At 29.7% G+C, this 21,473-nt stretch overlaps 3 protein-coding genes across 7 annotated transcripts in view; 1 reads left to right on the top strand and 2 right to left on the bottom strand.

Annotated features, from left to right (window-relative positions):
• Nucleotides 1-102: 102 nt before the first annotated feature.
• Nucleotides 103-7,117, bottom strand: LOC106664940 (spermatogenesis-associated protein 5-like protein 1). 3 transcript variants are annotated; one of them, XM_014391043.2, is made up of 10 exons: nt 6,954-7,115; nt 3,853-4,523; nt 3,616-3,793; nt 3,379-3,563; nt 2,906-3,320; nt 2,441-2,641; nt 2,280-2,383; nt 2,066-2,226; nt 1,911-2,001; nt 103-366 (listed from the first exon to the last, which is right to left on the bottom strand). In XM_014391043.2, exons 2-10 carry the CDS (start codon nt 4,516-4,518, stop codon nt 205-207), a joined length of 2,163 nt encoding a protein of 720 aa, XP_014246529.1. In that variant the 5' UTR covers nt 4,519-4,523; nt 6,954-7,115; the 3' UTR covers nt 103-204. The 3 variants fall into 3 exon arrangements, with proteins under 3 accessions (XP_014246529.1, XP_014246530.1, XP_014246531.1); XM_014391044.2 differs by having other exon boundaries at nt 6,958-7,115; XM_014391045.2 differs by lacking the exon at nt 103-366 and having other exon boundaries at nt 1,915-2,001; nt 2,070-2,226; nt 6,954-7,117.
• Nucleotides 7,118-9,598: 2,481 nt separating this feature from the next.
• Nucleotides 9,599-16,281, top strand: LOC106664903 (ubiquitin-conjugating enzyme E2 H). 2 transcript variants are annotated; one of them, XM_014390974.1, is made up of 2 exons: nt 9,599-10,034; nt 15,536-16,281. In XM_014390974.1, the coding sequence occupies exon 2, from the start codon at nt 15,556-15,558 to the stop codon at nt 16,174-16,176; it is 621 nt and encodes a 206-aa protein (XP_014246460.1). In that variant the 5' UTR covers nt 9,599-10,034; nt 15,536-15,555; the 3' UTR covers nt 16,177-16,281. The 2 variants fall into 2 exon arrangements, with proteins under 2 accessions (XP_014246460.1, XP_014246461.1); XM_014390975.2 differs by lacking the exon at nt 9,599-10,034 and adding an exon at nt 15,060-15,367.
• Nucleotides 16,282-18,622: 2,341 nt separating this feature from the next.
• LOC106664922 (matrix metalloproteinase-2-like) overlaps nt 18,623-21,473 on the bottom strand; it is a 90,098-nt gene continuing 87,247 nt past the window's right edge. The window contains exons 5-10 of one of the 2 annotated variants that reach the window (XM_014391009.2): nt 21,179-21,324; nt 20,958-21,116; nt 20,627-20,877; nt 20,207-20,348; nt 19,889-20,149; nt 18,623-19,811 (exon numbers count right to left, since the gene is read on the bottom strand). In XM_014391009.2, coding sequence (XP_014246495.1) covers nt 19,561-19,811; nt 19,889-20,149; nt 20,207-20,348; nt 20,627-20,877; nt 20,958-21,116; nt 21,179-21,324 — 1,210 coding nt within the window. In that variant the 3' untranslated portion in view covers nt 18,623-19,560. The remainder of the gene's footprint in view (nt 19,812-19,888; nt 20,150-20,206; nt 20,349-20,626; nt 20,878-20,957; nt 21,117-21,178; nt 21,325-21,473) is intronic. The other variant, XM_014391010.2, reaches the window with a different exon arrangement.

Genomic DNA, 21,473 nt, shown 5'->3' with positions numbered 1-21,473 from the left:
AAGGAAAAAAATGGTGCCACTTTGGTTGGTTTTTTCTTTTCCTTTTTCCCACAAACCATCTAGATTAAATTTCATTCAGGCGGAAATATCAATATAAATCAATTTAAAACGAATAAAAATATTTTATTCAATTAATATAATATATGTACATTCTTGATACTTTTGAGGTGCACCAATCAAAATTGGGTCACAGCCTCATTGATATCAACTGGTAGTATAGTCGGTCTGGGTAAAACAAAACTTGTCGTACCAGTCAATCTGTTCTTTGCTTAACGAAGGCTTGACTTCACTGAGAACTTTCAACCAATGTTCATATTTGATGAGCTTACAGTCCTCTCCATCTTCGGTCATTGCCCTAAAAGCCACCTGGAACAGAGAAAATATAACTCGCATTTTTTTTTTTTTTTTTTTTTATTTATGAAAGCAAATGATAATTAAGTTCATAAAAGTTTTGACATAGTTATTACAGGATATAATATAGACTCCATAGAATGAGTAAAATTACAAATACGTTTATCTATTGACTAATGATGTCTCTATGTTTATCTATCAACATTATATCTAGCATTAATATAGGCTGTAAGCTTTGCAATTGATATATATTATAGGCTGGAAGTGGTAACATTACCTTTTCAAACAATTTTAATAACATCGGATATGTATAAAAGGGGACTATGAGTTTTTAAACAGAATATTTTGGACATCGGAGAAAAAATCTAGCCCAAAATTGTCTATTTTTTGTTTACCATAAAAGCTCATATTTAAGTGCTTTAAAGAGCGCTTAATGCAAACCCTAAATTTAAAATTTGCTGGTTAATAACATCAATACCTTATACAATCTTTTTTATTTACAGTAATTTATTTTTGTTTAATTATTATCAAATTTGTTGGTTAACGTCAGACAACATTTCAATTTTTTTTAATAATAAAGTAACAAAAAGTTATTTATTTATTTATTAACTTAATATTTATTAACATTTACTTTGGACCTTCAGGAATTGACACCATCATCAGAAATCTTGTATGTTATTACATTAATAATTTACTATATCCACATTGCATTTTAAAAAATATGACAATCTTGCATCATACATTTTTGTATTATTTCTAAGTAATATAAAATAAAAATTTACTTACTGACAGGCCGCAATGGCCAAGATGAATAATATTATTATCATTCTTTTTTAAATGAATTAGACAGATTCCAAAGTTGATCTTTTTAATTTATGTGGTTTTAGGCATGCTGTACTTTTTTAATTAAAGATAACTCGACCAAGCTGATTTAAGTGATTAACATGTCATCTGGTCATTAATGACCATTTTTTAATCTGCCATCGGTGGTTTGGTCCATCAGGAACATTTCTACATTTCTACATTTTGCCACATTCAGTGTTTGGTATGGGTCTGAAGTTGGTGAAATTCTGAAATGTTTCTGGCAGACTAAACCAACAAGGATAAGCCAGCAAAAAAATTATCATTTATGACCAAATTAAACAAAATTTTATAATCTTATTTTAGTAAATATTATTTAAAAGTTTAATGTAATTGGGAAGTTTTTCCCAGACAAAAATACATACTTTTTTTAAATTCAAGGTTATTATAGTACTTAAAAGCCTATTTCATTTTTAAGGTTATTATAGTAAATATATTTACCTATTTTATTTAATAACCTTAAATTACGAGGAACTATTTTTCCTTTTTCCATTTCTGACTAAATATGGACTTTTCAGTTGCTCTCAAAATCTCTCAATTCCAGGCATCCCAACGGTACAGTGCCAAGTGATCAATCAATTAAATTAAATTAAAATGGGAATTAAATCAAACTGATATTATGGCCATAAGGACTTTTCAGGATATCTTGGTCTATGGTAAGGATCAAATTACAAGTTATAGAAATTTTAAAAAATTACCTCTCGACAAAGATTAGCAATATCTGCGCCAGAAAATAATTCAGTTTTTCTTGATATTAAATCAAGATTGACAGACTCTTCTAATGGCATTCTGAAATTTAAAAAAAAAAAATGTAACATTCAAAACATACTGTTTGTAAAATTATTGTTCATACTTGCTTGTCAAAACATTTAGTATGTCCTTACGGTCCTCAAAATTAGGTGGAGGTACATAAATTAATTTATCGAATCTTCCTGGTCGTAAAAGAGCTGAGTCTAACACTTGAGGCCTGTTTGTAGCGGCAATCACAATTACCTTGCTTGTCAAGGCGCTAGACTACAAATTACAAATAAATTCATGCCTGTTTATTAAAACAAAAAAGAACTAACGAGTTTATTCGATCTTCCTATGCCGTCCATTTCTATCAAAAACATTGAAAGAATCCGCTCGTGAGCATTGTTTTGCCTTCCTCCTCTACATCCGACCAGAGCATCTGAAATAAAACATATTGCATTTTTCAAAATATTAATTAAATAAGATGATTATGAACCGATTTCATCGATGAATAAAATCGAAGGAGACGATGCTCTCGCTCTTTGAAACAAATCAGTTATTGTTCGTTCGGCATCGCCGACATAAGGCGAGTATAAATCGGCAGCAGAGACAGAGAAAACTACCATATTGCTTTCCATCGCGACAGCCCTGACAATGCTGGTTTTTGCACATCCAGGAGGACCATACAGTAAACAACCTAGTGTTAAAAATAAAATAAAAAATATGGCAAAAAGAGGGAAAATTCGAAAGGTTGCAGGTTGATATGAGGAGCTGGTGTCCGAGTTGATCGAAGTCACATAGAGCAACATGTATTGAGCGGAAGGTCTTGAGTTCAAATCCTACTCGTGACACTAGCTTTTTCATCTCAACCAAGAATTTAGATAAAAAGTTTAATTAAATTTTAAAAAATAATAATCTTGTCATTTTTTTAAATAATAAGTAATATATTTAGAAAGATCACCTGATGCTGTTTTTAAGTTAAACCTTTTAAATGCTGAACTATGTAGAATAGGCCATTTTATAATTTTAAATAGAGACTTTTTCACATTATTCAGTCCACCAAGATGATGTTCTTCAATGTTATTTTTTCTAAATACTCCAATCGCACCGTGTTGCATGCTTGGTTCAATTTGACGAATGTTGTTGATAAATACATATTGAAAAAAATGCTTAAATAAAACACCATCTAGATGTATATAACGTTCAGTTTCCATGTCTCGCCTAGCATTATGAACAAGGAGAGCCAAGTCTGATATTGTGTATCCCGCAGTCATCGCCGCTATTTCAGAACAACAACTACTGTTCAAACCTTCATCTTCACAAAGAGCGATTAACATTTCATTTCTCTCCTCTTCATTAGGAATCTCTACAAATATCTAAAAAGAAAAGTAATTTAAAAATTTAAAACTAGAGTAAAAATTTATTAAGTTCAACCTTGAAGTGAAACCTTGATGATGTTTTAACACATTCGTGTAAATTAGAAGTACTAGAGATAGATAAAACTGCCGTTATGTTAGATATTAAGGAAATAGAATCTATCAAGGCGATAAAATGTGAAAGAAGTCTCCCAGGCTTCCTACATATAGATTCAGGATGTAATATTAAAATAATTACAAGACCTGAAAAAATTTCATATTATTTTATACTTAAAAGGTAAAAATTGCATTTTACCTTCATCCGAATGATATATGGCTTTGTTGAAGTAATCACTCAATAAAGATTCACTTTCGCCAACTGATGGCTGGACAAGCTCAGAACAATTAATTGTTATTAAAACCGCTTTACAATCATAAGCTACTTTCTTGACAATATATTTCTTCCCAGAGCCTGCAGGGCCAATTATTATTACCTAAAATGACTTTATACATCCATATAGTCTGATAATTTAAAGTTCAACTAAATACAAACCTGAGGTAGGTTGTATTTTTGGGCAAAGGAAGTTTTTGAAATGTTCTGCCTGCAGGTTAAATAATCTTTTAGTTTGTTATAAGGTGAACCGAAAACTTTAAAATACAAGTTGTTTTCTGGTAATAACTGCGTGTAACGCTCTGAGCTGATAAATTTTTCAATAACTAAATTCGTTGAATGAACAACTTTTCCAGCATCCACCTTTCCTATGTTGTGGACGAGGACGTGGCTCACACCGAGTACTGAGAATGGTTCCAAGCCATCCAAAGACACGATGCTGTCCGAAACAAGGGCTAAGCAGGCAAGGGCCCTTTTCAATTGGTCTTTAAAAGACCTACTTGATGAACGTTTTCTCATGCCGACCTTTAAAACAACAGAGATTTTCAACGATTTTATATACCTAACCCCAGGGATGAGAGTGAGCTGGGAGACTTTTGGCTGATTGTCAGTCGTAACACCTTTTACAAGGACCGTCTTGTCCATTATGCAAGAGTTGTCATTTAAAAAATAAGCTGGGAATATTCTTGAGAAATACACGGAACCATCCGATAATTTCACGCTGGCATATTTTCCAAACAGCTCATCCTCACAGGACATCGGCAAATAAAGCCTCTGTAGTCCTTCGAGAGTTTGGGACTCGAAAGTCACCCTTAAATCCAAACCCATTTTTCCTGTAAAAAAAAAAACCAAACTGTAAATACCTTTTTGGATAATTTGGACAAAATTTTACATTTTAAGTGTTAGACATATCGGCCACTTTTCTACTCACAAATAATCTGGAACAAGGTTGATGCAAAACAATTCACTGTTATTGCCAAGCTTTCAACCTATTTTAGGTCATCATTATGGCAAAACAATCTTAAACATGTCTACAAAGTGACATAATTAAGTTTTTTATTTTTAATAGATGGATTCAAATTTCTTTGAAGTATGGACTATAGTATGTGCCCCAGATAAATACAAATTATTATGTTACACAGTCCTTGACAATGTTGGGACTGAGTCAGTCTTCAACATTATTTAAAACCATATGTTAAAACCATAATTATGTAAATTTGTAAACAAATTTAAGATTTTTTTACCTGATGATGACCTTAAAATACAACCAAAGCTTGGCAGCAATTTTTAACTGAATTTGTTTTTTCACCAAGACCATACACTGTAATCCAGATTATTTGTAAAAATTTATTATCGCTGTTTTGCATTTTGTAAAGGATTTTTGCAGTCAATTAGTATTGCCTTTCATAATTTTTCATGCCCAAACATTTTATATATTACCACGAAAAATAACATTACTACAAATTAATAACTACAATAAAATAACTTTTTTTTTTTAAGGGACAGAAAACTACATTGGTCATCACCAGCTCTCTCTTCCTTAGCTTTATATTTCTTTTCTTATCTTTCTCACATTTTAATCCTATGAGTTATGATATTTTATGGCATGATGGTAACCAACTCTCTTTTTTTTTTTTTTGTTCTATTGCTAGCCTTTCTGTACCTCAGGGCCTTGTTAATTGTGTATAAAATAAGATAAATAACAAAAACAGATACAAGGTAAAAACGTGATAGTCTGTTACCCAAGACTATTTGATATTTCTTGGGGTAATGCCCTTCCATTCACGCTAATAAATTACATGCACACACTAGACTACATCCACACTACCTAAGAGTACTTGATACTCCTCGGGTAATTGGGGATAAGCCTCTTCATTCTCGCTAATAAATTACACTCGCACATTTATTAATCTGCCCAAACTAGTAGAAATTCCTCATGATAATTGGAAATAAACCATAATAAATTACATATACCCAGAACAAATCTTTCACATGACTCGATATTCCTCAGGGTAATTGAGGATAAGGTACCTTTCACACTAATAAATTACACTCACAATTCATTCACACTACCCCAGAATTCTCGATATTCCTCGGCGTAATTAGGGGTAAGCAAACATACACGCAAATAAATTACACTAACACTACCTCAAAGTACTCGATATTCCTCGGGGTAATTAGGGATAAACCTCTTCATTCATGTTATAATAACATGAAAACACAATAAAATACAATACCATATACATTTATAATATAATTACATTTGCACATTCATTCATATGACCCAAGACTACTCGATATTCCTCGGGGTAATTTGGGATAAACCTCTTCATTCATGTTATATTAACATGAATACACAATAAAATATAATACAATGTACATTTATAATATAATTACATGTGCACATTCACCCCAGAGTACTTGATATTCCTTGGGGTAATTGGGGATAAGCTACCTTTCATGCTAATAAATTACATTCACACATTCATTCACACTACCCCAGAATACTCGATACTCCTCGGCGTAATTGGGGATAAACCTCTTCATTCAAGTTATATTAACATGAAAACACAATAAAATATAATACAATATACATTTATAATATAATTACATTCGCACATTCATTCATATGATCCGAGACTACTCGATACTCCTCGGCGTAATTGGGGATAAACCTCTTCATTCAAGTTATATTAACATGAAAACACAATAAAATATAATACAATATACATTTATAATATAATTACATTCGCACATTCATTCATATGATCTGAGACTACTCGATATTCCTCGGGGTAATTTGGGATAAACCTCTTCATTCATGTTATATTAACATGAATACACAATAAAATATAATACAATGTACATTTATAATATAATTACATTCGCACATTCTTTCACATGATCTAGATTATGCCTCAGGGTAATTAGGGATAAGCTACTTTTCATGCTAATAAATTACATTCACACATTCATACACACTACCCCAGAATACTCGATATTCTTCAGGGTAATTGGGGATAAACCTCTTCATTCATGTTATATTAACATGAATATACAATAATAAATGTAATAGAATATACATATATAATATATACCATAAAATATAATTACATTCGCACATTCATTCACTCTACCCCAGAGTACTCACGGAAATTAATATTATATATCACATAAATGAAGACACAAAGATCCTATATTAATAATTAAAAATATTAATGGCATGATAATTATTTCATGTTTATTATTCAATTAAAACCTACCTACAGTTTAAAGTATTGGCTAGATTTTATAAAGAAGAACTCAATGAAAAACTTGTCCAGATTAAGTGAAAATCAAAACCAAAATCACCAGGCATTTGACTACCACATGTATATTGTATAATAATAAACAAGAAAAACCTGACAAAAACTTCTCAGCATCTTTGAAGTTTGAACTGAATGCAGGGAAGGATGTTCGAAACTGCTACTGAAGGAACTTCTCAGAACTAACTGAAAAGGCTTATTCATACTTATCCAAAGCAAATGAATGAACTGCATGAATGTTTTTTTTAATATAATTATATTATTGGATCAAATGATGCAGTTCACAAACCAATTTTTTCCTTTATTTTCAATGATTGTTCAAATGATTCAACTAAGCTAAATGTAATTGAAATTATAAATAAAGTTCCATTGCACTTTCATTATCCAAATGCAGTGAAATACACAACCTAGTATGTAAAAAGAGCAATTGAAAATAAGTAAATTACTTGGCAAATAGATACATAGATACCATTTTATTATGAGCATCATTTAACAATGTTTCCTCAACAAAATTACATTATTGGGTAAAGAGAAAAAAGTCGAACTTAACAATTCAACAAGACCCATGTAAAAACAAAGAAAACATTTTTGCTATTAATTTTTTTTTTTTTAAGACAAACGTTTTTTATTTACATATAATGCTTCAAATATAACAAATGCAGCAAAGAGAAAGGACAGGGAAGTAAATAAATAACTATTTGTACCTTTAAAATGGATAAATAAATAATAATAATAATAAATAATTATGATATATGTTATATTTGTCATATGTAAGTAATTAAAATTGAATATGATGATGGGGTTTCCTTGTAAGGAAATTGAATTGATAAAATGTATTTGTATTGTTCTGAGAAGAGAATACTAGCTTCTTCACCTCAACCAAGACCTTAGATAAAAAGTATAATTAATTAAAATAATATGTCAATTAAAACTACTAAATACATATATGGATTATTATTATTATTGAAACTAAATTTGTTTCTAAAATATGTACATATAAGGCGGCTAAAAGCACAATTTGTGCCTTTAATATAAATTAATATTAATAATAAATAAATAATTATGATACGTTATATATAAGTAATAAATTGAATATGATGATGATGATGGTTTTGCCTGTTATGGAAATAGAATTGACAAAATGTATTTGAATTGTTGGGGGAAGGGAACACCAGCTTTTTCATCTCAACCACAGATCGTAGATAGAACTTATAATTAATACATGTACTTTAAATAAATCAATATTAATAATAAATATAAGTTTTATATGTCATATTTGAGTAATTTGAATATGATGATGATAACGATAACCCTAACCATCCCTAAACGACGATGGTTTTGCCTTAAAAGGAAATTGAATTGACAAAAAACTTGTATTATTCTGGGAGGAGAACATTAGCTTTTTCATCACAACCAAGATATAAGATAAAAAGTATAATCAATTAAAATAATTAATACAGTCAATTATGACTACTAAATATGTATATATATGGATTGTTATTATTTTACTACGTTTACGTGACTAAATTTGTTTCCAAAATATGTACATGTAAGGGGCTAAAATCTATTTCTACCTTTACAATAAATATTAATATTAAATAAATAATTATGATATATATTATATATGCCTTGCATAAGTTATTAAAATTGAATATGATGATAACGGTTTTGCCTTTTAAAGAAATAGAAATGACAAAATGTATTTGTACTGTTCTGGGAAGTGCACACTAGCTTTTTCATCACGACCAAAACCTTACGTAAAAAGTATAATTAATTAAAATAATTAATACGATCAATTATGATTACTAAGTGCATATATAGGTTATTATTAATATTACTTTCTTTTTTTATCTTTAAATGGCCTTATGATCGATGCATATTTAGCCAAGGTGACGATTGTTATATGTGTATTCATTAATATTACTGGTTAGAGATGGTTAGTGATGGTTAGTTCACAAAAGAGTGAAGCACATTTTGCTATAAATTAACTATATAACGTAAAGGGTTTTTATTTATTTTTTTATTTTTATTTTTTTCCCTTTGTGTTAATATTGAGATATGTTTAAATTAGTTCTTTTTTTTTTTACTTCAGATCAGGTATATAGGCAGGAAGCCTGAAGCCAGTCTTTTAATTTCTTTGTAAATACTGTATATATTTTGTAAATAAAAATAAATTTCAATTTCAATTAATATTACTTTTCTATGTTTATGTAACTAAATTTTTTTCTAAAATATGTACATGATAAAAGCCCTATTTGTGCCTTCAAAATAATAAATATTAATAATAAATAAATAATTATATGTTATATGTAATAAGTAATTAATTGAATATGATGATGATGTTGGTTTTGCCTTGTAAGGAAATAAAAATGACAAAACGTATTTGTATTGTTGTGGGAAGGGCATATTTGATTTCCTCCTCAACCAAGACAGATAAAAATTATAATTCATACTTGTATTTTTAAATAAATAAATATTAATAATAAATAAGTATGATATAAGTCATATATGTCATTTTTAAATAATTAAAATGGAATATGATGATGATGATATTTTTGCCTAGTAATGAAATTGAATTGATAAAATGTATTTGTATTGTCCTGGGAAGAGCAAAGAGTGACCATAGAATGGATCCGTAGTCGGGCCATATCGTTTAGAGGCGGGTTTCTGAGAGATCGATTTGACCGTAGTTTTCTCAGTACCGTCTGGATAGAGATAGAGCCGTAATCGTATGGTGTAAGAGAAGGAGGGCGACACTGGGCTTTCCTTTTCAGTAAATCTTTACGATTTTTATTTTGACTTTTGATCCGTTTTCATCCGAAAAGTCGCCACTCGACGACTCTCTCTCTGACGAGGAACAGTCTTGGGGAATAGGATCCTCGGTAATAGGCCGTCCTTCGTCCCGTTCAGGGGGAAAAACGACTACGACCTCAGGATTGGACCACTATTTCCAAATCCCATTTGTCATCGGTTAAACTACGCAAAAGATGATTTTCAATTGAAATCAACCAGATAAAACGAGCCATCTCAAGCGTAGAGGTCAGTCAATCGTAATATTTATTTTCAACTGGTACATATCTACCAATTATTTTTGTTTATTTAAAAAAATATATATACATAATATATAATTTTATCCATAATCAATTATCTATACGTTCATTGTGCTCTAATTCTAGGTCGGTTGCTGCGACTTTCAGATTGACCTTCCTTTCACGAATTATAATATATTAAAAAAAAAATTTCAATATTATGTCATTGTTTATTCTGTGAATACCCAATAAAGAATGAAGTAACATTCTGTTGCATTTATTAAAATTATTAGAAAAGTAAAGAAGGAAGAATAATAAACTACAATTTATTGCTATGAGCTGTCATGCCATTTACAATATTATCCTTGGTGATTTATCTCTCTGGGATGGTCGCAAAAGCTAGGATATTGACATATTTTTGTTTTTAAGACATTTTTCCTTCACTTTTATTGTGATAATGGCATTAAGATTAATCATCATGTTATCACAGTTATCCTTGCTGTTTTATGATCACTCTGGGATGGTCACAAAGGCTGAAATATGAAAATGTTTTTGTCTTTAAGACTTCTTCATTCAATTTTATTGTGGCATTGTCATTAAGTATATTTGATTTTCAAAGAAGGAAAAATAAACATAATCCATCATGTTATATCATTTATACTAAAGGAAGTGATCTTGAAATAGTCACAAAGGCTGGCATGTTGAAATATATTTGTTTTTAAGTTTTTTTTCCCTTCACTTTTATTGTGGTAATGTCATTAAAAGCAATTGTAATGTTATCACAGTTATCCTTGCTGATTTCTGATCCCTCTGGGATTGTCAGAAAGGCTGAAATATGAAAATGTTTTTGTTTTTAAGACATTTTCCTTCAGTTTCATTCATTGTAATATTGTATTAAGTGTATTTGATTTTCAAAAAAAAAATATAGTGGAAGTGATCTCCATAGGATGGTCACAAAGACTGGAATTTCGAAATAGTTTTGTTTTGAAGTCTTTGTTCCTTCACTTTTATTGTGACATTGTCATTAAGAGCAATCGTCATGATCTTGAAATAGTCACAAAGGCTGGAATGTTGAAATATATTTGTTTTTAAGTATTTTTTTCCCTTCACTTTTATTGTGATAATGGCATTAAGATCAATCGTCATGTTATCATAGTTATCCTTGCTGTTTTATGAACCTTCTGGGATTGTCACAAAGGCTGAAGTATGAAAATGTTTTTGTTTTTAAGACATTTTCCTTAATTTTATTGTGGCATTGTCATTAAGTATATTTGATTTTCAAAGAAGGAAGGTCTCAAAGGCTGAAATATGAAAATGGTTTTGTTTTTAAGACTACTTCCTTCAATTTTATTGTAATATTGTATTAAGTGTATTGATTAAAAAAAAAAAAAAAAAATAGTGGAAGTGATCTCCATAGGATGGTCACAAAGGCTGGAATTTTGAAATAGTTTTGTTCTGAAGTATTTGTTCCTTCACTTTTATTGTGACATTGTCATTAAGAGCAGTCGTCATGTTATCACAGTTATCCTTGCTGTTTTCTGATGCCTCTGGGATGGTCACAAAGGCTGAAATATGAAAATGTTTTTGCTTTTAAGACTTCTTCCTTCAATTTTATTGTGGCATTGTCATTAAGCGTATTTGATTTTCAAAGAAGAAAAATTAACATGATTCATCATGTAATTACAGTTACCATTATTGATTTGTGATCCTTTTGGGATGGTCACAAAACCTGGAATATTGAATTATTTTTGTTTTTAAGTATTTTGTCCTTCAATTTTATCGTGACAACTCCATTAAGTGAACTTGATACAAAGAAGAAAAAATAAACATAATCTGTCGTGTTATATCACTTATACTGAAGGAAGTGATCTTGAAATAGTCACAAAGGTGTCTTGTTTTGCATTATTTTTTTTTTCTTCTAATTTATCTGGTCACAAAGGCTGGAATATTGAAATATTTTTGTTTTTAAGTATTTTGTCCTTCAATTTTATTGTGGCAATATCATTAAGTGTATTTTATTTTCAAACAATAAACATGATCCATCATTATGTCTTAGTTTTACTTGTGGAAGTTGGATTGGTCACAAAGGTGTCTGGGCTTTCTTTTTGTTTATTCAGTTATATTATCACAATTTCATTAAACGTTTTTGATTTTCGAAACACGTGGTCCCAAAGTGACTTATAAATATTTTGTTGTACAAATCAAATGCCACATTTTGAAATATTTAATTATTTTAGCTTAAAATTGTAAAATCAATCACAAATTATTATTATGAGCTGTAATATCATGTCATGTTATCACAGTAGGTTTGTTCCATGATGCATCCAAACTGTCAGCAAATTGGCGGACTCTTGCGCAGTTGAGTTTTGATGTTCCATCACGCTCAAATCACAAACTCAAACTGTCAGTCGGCCATTCCGTCATGTTTCCAAACCAGGTTTGTGTCTGGTTTTGGACCGTCAAAACAGTCTAAGGATTTTATTGAGGTCTTGCAGTCAGAAACATGGATAGATCTTTCCCAGCGCTTTCGCTATTGTCAAATCGCAAATTCTTACTCAACTAGGAACCGGATTTATATACAAAATAAAACATAAATATTCACATATATATGTATTTCTTTTTAAACAAATACCCAAGTAAAAAATGTAAAAAAAAAACATTTCATTATGCAGATGAAAAATATGTAAAAAGGAAAAATATAACAAGTTAATAAATTAGAAAATAAACTTTTAATTTATTTGAACTAATGTACATTTTTAAATTTTTGTAAGTAAAAATGTTTCTTTCTAGTGCTAAAAGAATTCTATAAAATAAAAACGCATTAAAAAATATATGTTAAAGAATTTTACGAAGTTGTTTAACGAAATCATAAATGATGAGGGAAAAATTCAGATGAGGGAATTTATTTGCCATGTTTATTATTCCATCAAGAGTGTTCCACATTTAGTTAAAAAAATTCACAATTTATTGTAATGTGCTGACATGTTATCCAAGTTATCCTTTCTGATATTTGATCTCTCTGTGATGCTCACAAATGTGTCTTGTTTGACATTATTTTTTTCTTCTATTTTATAACGTTATTAAATAACAGTTAGCTGTTTAATTTTCAAAGGAAAAATAAACATGATCCATCATGTTACCATACTTATACGTCCAGAAGTCATATCCCTGGCATAATCACAAAGGTGTCTTCTTTTAGAGTTTTTAAATTTTTTATTTATTGTAATTTAATTAAATGATTTTGATCTTCAACAAGGAACATGTATTGTTTTTTATTTTTTTATTATTTTTTTTTATTATTGCTTAGTATAATTTTATTTTCTTTAATTTGTTGTTGTAAACGAATATAAACCGAACAGATTTACAAGTGCTGTAGCTATACTTACCAAAGCCCCAATTAAGCTTACTCCACTTCATGTAAAAAAAATTAATAATGATCCTATCCTAGAAACACAACAAAAAAATAAATAGTGATTTATCGCAGTTATCTTCGCTGATTTTTTTTAACCTTCTGAGTTATCCACAGAGGTTGGAATATGAATATTTATCCAACAGATTAATTGTGCCAAATTTGTTGAATGACGACTTTTAATTAGAAAAAATTAACATTAAATTTTAGAGATATTATTACTGCTATCCTTGCTGATTTTTAATCTGGCCACAAATGTTGGAACACAATTTTTAAAGAAGACTTGTATTTTGTAACATTTTTATTAATTGTCAATTTTTAAGTGTTTTTTTTTTTCATTTAAAAAGTAATTTTAGCATAATTTAATCAAATTTATACCATTTCAATGATGAAAATGTTTAAAAATTGCTCACAATTTTTTTCTGATCCTACTATTCTTCTATCATGCTTCATTTTTAAAGAATAAGGCCAATAAATATTTGACTTTACAACGTTGACCCAAGGGAATCATGGACTGATTGCGGTAAATACAAAATAAAGCAATTCCTGACATACAAGAGGGCTTAAAGTCCGACTACCCAACAGTGACATGGATGAGGGGTCAACCATATTACAACGTTTATATTTTCATTGGCTATGCTATGATTTGTACCAGAATTGCTAGTTTGGCAAATACAAGTAAAACGCCCTAACCAGCCATCATGGTCCCCTGATACAAAATAAAAAAAAAGCAAAATATATCCTTAGCGAATATTGCAAGAATAATATATATATATATATATATATATATATATATATATATATATACTTTATTGTGCCCTATTTGTTAATTGAGTTCGTTTTTAAACTTGCTTTTTCAAAAATGTTGAAGATGTTCTATCCTAACTTATAAATATAAGTCCCTTAAAGCTGTGTGCCTTTGATAGTAACTAAATAACATTTGTTTCATTATAACTTTCCTATTTCCAATTGGTAACAGTTTTTGAATAATATAATCAAAAAGTTAATGAATGTAGGCACAGTCATGTTAATTGTTAGGAAAATTGTGAAATATCGTTTTTAAAAAAGGCTTCATTTCATTTATAACAATCTTAATCTTCTTATCAAGCATATAAAGAAGTATATTATAGAATGTTTTTATTTTTAAGTTAGGAAAAATTCCTCGGTGGAATCAGTTGTTGGAGTGTAAACTAAGATTTTCATGTTTAACCCATAATAGTTAATATTTGAATTGTTGGTAGTTTGACTTAATTTCTTCTTGTGATTTTATTCTTGCTTTAATAATTTATATATGCTGTAAGATTTATGAGCATCATAATAATTAACATATTTAAAAATGAATATTGAGAGCACCAGTTATAATAGCGGTTTATATACTATGATGGAATTTGAAATTATTCCAATCTTTTTAACTATCCATTATATTTAGTGGTCTGATTGACCAAATTACTTATTTCAATTAATTATTCTTTGTATGTAAGGTCTTGGTTAAAATGAAAAATTTAGTGCCGCAAGCGGGATTCGAACCCATTACCTTGGGCTCAAGGGCATTCACTGCTGCTCTGTCATGGGTTCGAATCCCACTCGTGACACTAAATTTTTCTTTTCAACCAAAATCTTACATACAAAGAATAACTTCTTAATGATGTTTATCTTATTCAATGTACTTCAACAAATTTGGCAACTTTTTCATGTTTTCTATTTGTCATTTTCTCTCCATGTGTTCCTTGATTTTTTCGCTGTTTTTATTTATGCTACATGCCCTGCTCGTTTTTATTTCTGCAATTTAATTTTCAGCCTGCTGAGTATACTTTGAAATCACATGTGTTGGCCGTAGTGATGCGAACTAAAACATGTCTCACGTATTACAATAGCTCATTCTACATTTCGATAGTACTTTTTGTTTGTACACATATAATATAATCATGACTGTGGTAAATTATTGAAATTTACAAATCCACCAAAATCGTTATAATATTTCTTGATAATTTTGAATCTTTCCAACAGTAATAAATATCTGGCTGACCTTTAAACCAAACCACTTAAAAATTGAAAATGTTATTTATGGCCATATGACAATCATGAATTTTTTACTTTTTCAGATTGTGAAGATGGTCTCTGAATGAGGTGTCTAACATCACATAATTTGCCAAAACATTTTTTGGGTTCCAATCTGGAGTTCACAATCACAATGTCATCTCCAAGTGCAGGTAAAAGGCGGATGGACACAGATGTGATCAAATTAATCGAAAGCAAGCATGAAGTGACGATCTTAGGTGGGCTGAATGAGTTTTGTGTCAAGTTTTACGGGCCCAGGGGGACGCCATATGAGGGCGGCATATGGAAAGTCCGTGTCCACCTCCCTGAACATTATCCTTTTAAATCCCCTTCAATCGGTTTTATGAATAAAGTTTATCACCCGAACATAGATGAGGTGTCAGGAACAGTATGTCTAGACGTGATTAACCAAGCATGGACTGCACTCTACGATCTTTCAAACATATTCGAGTCCTTCCTTCCACAGTTGCTTACCTATCCAAATCCCATAGACCCTTTAAACGGTGACGCCGCTGCCATGTACCTTCACAAACCTGATGAGTATAGGAAAAAAGTTCAAGAGTACGTTCGCAAATATGCCACAGATGAAGCGATACGAGAACAAGATCTTCAAGGTGTTTCGTCCGACAGTGAATCTTCAATGTCGGATTTTAGCGAAGATGAAGCACAAGATATGGAACTATAAACTGAACACCTCTCCAGGTTTTTGTAAACCGAACATGTGCGTTTTGTCCATAATATCCATAATTGTAATTCTGTGGTAAATTAAAAACAAAATTTATACATCAAATGTAGATATTTTTATGAATATAGACTTATTTTTGTGTGATATAAACTTATTTTTATATACATACACATACACACATGGTGTATATGTGTGTACGCTTACACACCCGTGTGTGTGTGTCTGTCTGTTAAAATCATGAAAAAAAATTGCTTATTTAAATCAACCATTTTATGATTGTTATATTGTTTTTCACATAACACCTATTAACAAAAAACAGTGAGAAAGAGAGAGATGTGATATTAATTTATCAATTTTTTTGTGCAAATTTACTCAGCTGCAGTTTTTAAGGTGTGTTTCATAAATAAAAAACAAACATACAAATGAAATAAAAAACAAAAAATAAAATAAAATAAAAATAGTGTAACATTAATATTGTTGTTTTATTGTTATTTTTATAATATTTTAACTTTTTTTCTTTAGCAACTGTATTTAACACACAAGCCTCCACACTCCTATATGTAGGAACAGATCAAAAGTATTGTATTTATATTGAATAAATTTGGGAGTATTCAAACAATTAATTTTTTTAATGGATATAAATTGATAATGTTAAAATTATTGTAGATGAATATAATATTTCAACATAGAAATTTTAATTTAGTTCGATAAGAATTTATAATTTTCTGTTATGAATGACTCAAATTTTTAAAAGAAAAGTAATTTAAAAGTAAAATTAACCTACATAATCAAACTTGTTTTTAATCGTTAATATCAAGTTTAAGCATATTTTGTCAAGGAATGAAGAAGAAGAAAATAGTTTATTATGTACAACTATAGTTTTGTATTTTGTTCTTTGTAGATGTAGAGTATTTTGTACCGATTTTTTTCTTACAGCAAAACAAGATCTCATATTGTTTTTATTTTTGATAATTTTTTTTTTAAAATAAAGTTATAGCCATTTAAAAAAAAAAGATTTTAGTCTCTTGTTTCAGAATTTTACGAGCAAATTTCACTAATTTGTGGTTGATAATATTATTAAATTGAAAGATTTTTACTCCATTGTTTCAATTAATTATTAAAAATAGATAAAACATTGTATTTAGGGAGAAATATTGATGGTAGGCATTTAAAAAAATAAATATTTGTATGTGGCCTGTAACTTTTATAGAATTTACGATAACCAGAATTTTAAGTACAGAAAAGGTTCAAGTTTTCACAAAACTTACAAAAAATACATCACTGAAGGCTTGCAACACCTTTCTGCACCGTACTAACACTGTAAAATGACTTCCTTCAAATGTTTTCCTGTGTGACAACCTAGTCGGGGATTTTCTTCCCGTACGCAGCCTTCTTAAACCCGTCAATCAGTGTTTCATGTTTGAATAAAATTGACAATCATGTCGATAAAAACGTTTATCCAGGAGCGACGACCTTTTCCATTTATTTTAAATATTTATATACTTATTTTAAAATAAAGTTATTTAGTCAGTTTTTATACTTGTCGATAAAGTGAAAAGTAGATGTTAGATTTAAAATGTTTATATATTTTGACACCAATGCTTTGTTGTTTTTGTTTTTCAACAATGGTAATTTTGTTATATTGTTAAACAAAAGGATTAAAACTTTTTTTAAAAATTGTAATGTAGTTTAAAGAAAGACGCATTGAATGTTAGCAGTCTGTAAATATATATTTACACGAGAGTGACAATATAGTACAAAAAACATATAATAAATTTATATAAGAATGTATTCTTAAATAGATAAATAAAACAATATGAATACAATACTGTTTATTTACATTTGTTCTCTCTCTAAATAAGTACAAAAACATTTTTGACTATTTTTTCTCAATGGAGCTTATCACATTGTACATTTAAATCGTGTCACTTTTGTCTCTAGCATTTATTTTTATGTATATATAAAAAATAAATAGTTTCTTTTTTTAATCATCATATTGTGTAAAACCTCATAGATATTTTACAACCATTTTCTTTTTATACAAGTTTTTCTTCTTTATTATTGCTTACATATGCTCAAATATAAACTAAAATGATTGCAGTGGAAAGTAATAGAAAAAAAGTGAAAGAAAATACAGTGGATATATGCAAGAAATAATAACATACAAGAAAGAAAAATTATATGTGTGTAAATAAAACAAGTGGAACGCCGCAACTTAGTACTTAGTAAGATACGTTAAGGGAATGACAATTTTTTAAAAAATAAACTATCTTTTTATATAAAAACTATTAATTGCAGAAAAGAATTTAAAAAATTAAATACCTAATTGTTTAGTTTATTATGTTTATTTACTCTGCCTGTCTTTTTTTTTTTTTAATCTAACATGAATAAAAACTACATTTATTCTAAATCGATTTAAAATTTGTAAATATGGAAATAAAGAAATAAAACTTATCTTAATGAACTGCTGTACATTTTGTATTTATATTTTTTTTTTGAACACCTTACTCAAGGGATTTGAAAAAAAAGAGTTAAATTTTTGAGGAAAAACACATCAAATCCTGGTGAACTTTGTTACAAAGTACTAGTAATTTAGTGCACCCAAATCAGGTTTAAACATACCAAAATAATAGTTTCTCTATAATAGATAGTAAAGCCCCAACAACTAGTCCATATAGAGATGATAAAATTTTTTTAAAATCCATAGAAATTCAACATATAGTACACAACAATTAAAGGGACGACACATTATCAAAATTACATTTTTTTAATTCGAAAATCTTTTGTCTGTCTTAACACATCAGTATTACTTTTGAAGACTAGCTCCATAATTTTTATATAAAACTAATTTTGACTTAATTTTATAAATAATTAAAAGCTTTTTTCAGCTATTACAATCTATCAGTCATTAGAAAAAATAAATGATTAATTATAAATGCAATTGTTACTCCAGAAAGGCAGTTTTGATAGTGTTTTAAGTCACATCCCTCGTAAGAACGTATAAAATATTGGGATTACGGTTTGTGACATACTCAATATATCACAAAACACTGGAGTTAAAAGTATCACAATATTCAAGCTAAAATAGAAACATCTGACATCACTCAACATTAAAAATAAATTACTAGAAACTAGTAATATATTTTTTTAAAGTTTACAATAGATTATGTTTTGCATTGCCAATGAGGTGCATATTTTGATAATAATCTATCTGTCATTGAATAGACTATTATTGGATTCTTTATCAACCTTATTTTTATTTATTTTATTTTTTTAAGAAACCTGATGCCTGCTTTACACTATACTCAGTCTTAATAGTGTTTTTTCAAGGCAAAAATATCCGACAACAGATATATTTAGACCAGGCCAACAAATCAGTAACGATCAGAAGGGTACATTGCTTAAAATTAACAGTGATAATAAAAATATCACTGAAGTGTCACAGAATGACTTGCAAGATTTGTTTGGATCGTTCAGTTTTGGATCGCCTGTCGGGGTGCCTTTTTTCTTAGGCTCTTCCACAGCGGGACAGCCCATCCAGTGAGGGCCGGACGGAAGAGGTGTGTCGTTAAAAACTTTCATTCTCATGTCATTGAATTTCCAGAAATTTTTCCCTTTGAAGAAGTATGTCAATCCTATATATATATATAAAAAAAATAAAAAAAATCATTTAGAAAATAAAATACAATTATAATTTTAAAAAAATACTGACCATCTTTCCACTGTAATGCAGCATCGATATTGTAGTCAATTCCCCTCCAGACGTTCCTTATATCTCTAGGATAATCCAGCTCAACAGTGCCTTTTTCGTCATCAAGCCTCCAGTACACTGTTCCACTGAATAGATACGTCTTGCTGTTGTAACCCCAGACAAGGGCGGCATCGATCTTCTCGAGATCCTGAGGAAGACCGAGCTTCATAAGAGGAAAAACATCTATGAGGACTGAGCCATCATAAATATAGTAGTTACGACCTGAAAGATTTTTTTTTTTTCAATCATTTTATGCAATCAAATATCAAACAATTTTACCTATAAAGAAAATTATATTTCTGTCCTGTTTTTCATAAACTGCATCTATGTGTGTAAAATTAGAAGGAAGATCATTCCACAGCCTAGATATAAGGGCAGGGTAACCAGGGAGTAAACCATGATTATCAAACCTCCAGAAATACTGAAAATACAAATAAGTATGTAAATAAAAAGCAAAGCATAGAAACATTTTGTTCTTTCAGGACTCATTTTTCCATTAATTGCTACTAAAATATGTGTTAGGCCTTAAGTTTACATTATTGGTCAATTGTATTGTTTTTTTTTTTTTTTTTTTTTTTAAAGTTATTTATTTAAAGAAGTTGTTGAACTCTCCTGAAGACACTGCAGAATGCACAGCCTTTTATGTCATTTACATCTATCTATGTGATAGTGCCAGTATAGTTATAGTGTTATACAAACCTTTCCTTTAAACATGAAGAACTCACTCCGCAGAATTGAGAGGGCATCGAAAGAAGAATTGCATCCATCTGGTTTGTCTACTTTTGGGGTGGGTGAACTTGTTGGTGGAGGAAGTGTTGTTGTTGTTGTTGTCGTCGTCGTCGTTCTTCTGGTTGTTGGTATGTAAGCCGGAGTCACCTTTTTGGGCGGTCTGTATGGCCATCTGATGGGTTTATCACCGTAAACCTTCCCCCAAAGACGACTTTTTGCCCCTAATAAAAAAAAATCAATAAAATACCAAATTAATTTCATAATTTTACATCACGTGTTTCAAAAATTTGTGTATTACTACCATAAATTTGTTGAATCCCGTGCATGTCATCTTCAGGCAGTTCAAAGTCAGAGCTTATTCTTTTGTACCAAGGGTACATTAGTGCGCCACGCACTGATGAATGTGATAGGCCCAAAGAATGGCCAAACTCATGAGCTGCTACGGCGAATAAGTTCGTCCCTTTGGATAAGAAGTCAGTTTACTAATTTGTTCCAAAAGATCAGTATGGGATGATTCTCTACCTTCTTCCTGTTCCTCATCGCCGGTTAGAATCCACATCTCTTCAATGTCAAAATGGACGTCCCCGCCGCGGCCATCTCCCGGAAAAAAAGCATGGGCTAGTATTTGACCTATCCCGTCGAAAGGAAACCCATCGCCATGATCTCCTCTGAAAAATTTGTTTTTTTATGATATTAAAGCTAATGTTTTAAGTGTTTTTGGATTATTTGCTCACGGAAAATTGATTCATTCCACCTGATCTTTGTCGAATAGTCAGTTTTCAATGTCAAAAAATACATTTAATTTCTGTACAGTCCT

This window comes from Cimex lectularius, unplaced genomic scaffold (assembly GCF_000648675.2).
Source record: "Cimex lectularius strain Harlan isolate CLEC.00 unplaced genomic scaffold, Clec_2.1 scaffold5, whole genome shotgun sequence".
Lineage (NCBI taxonomy): Eukaryota > Metazoa > Arthropoda > Insecta > Hemiptera > Cimicidae > Cimex > Cimex lectularius.
This window is presented reverse-complemented; position numbering and strand designations above follow the sequence as displayed.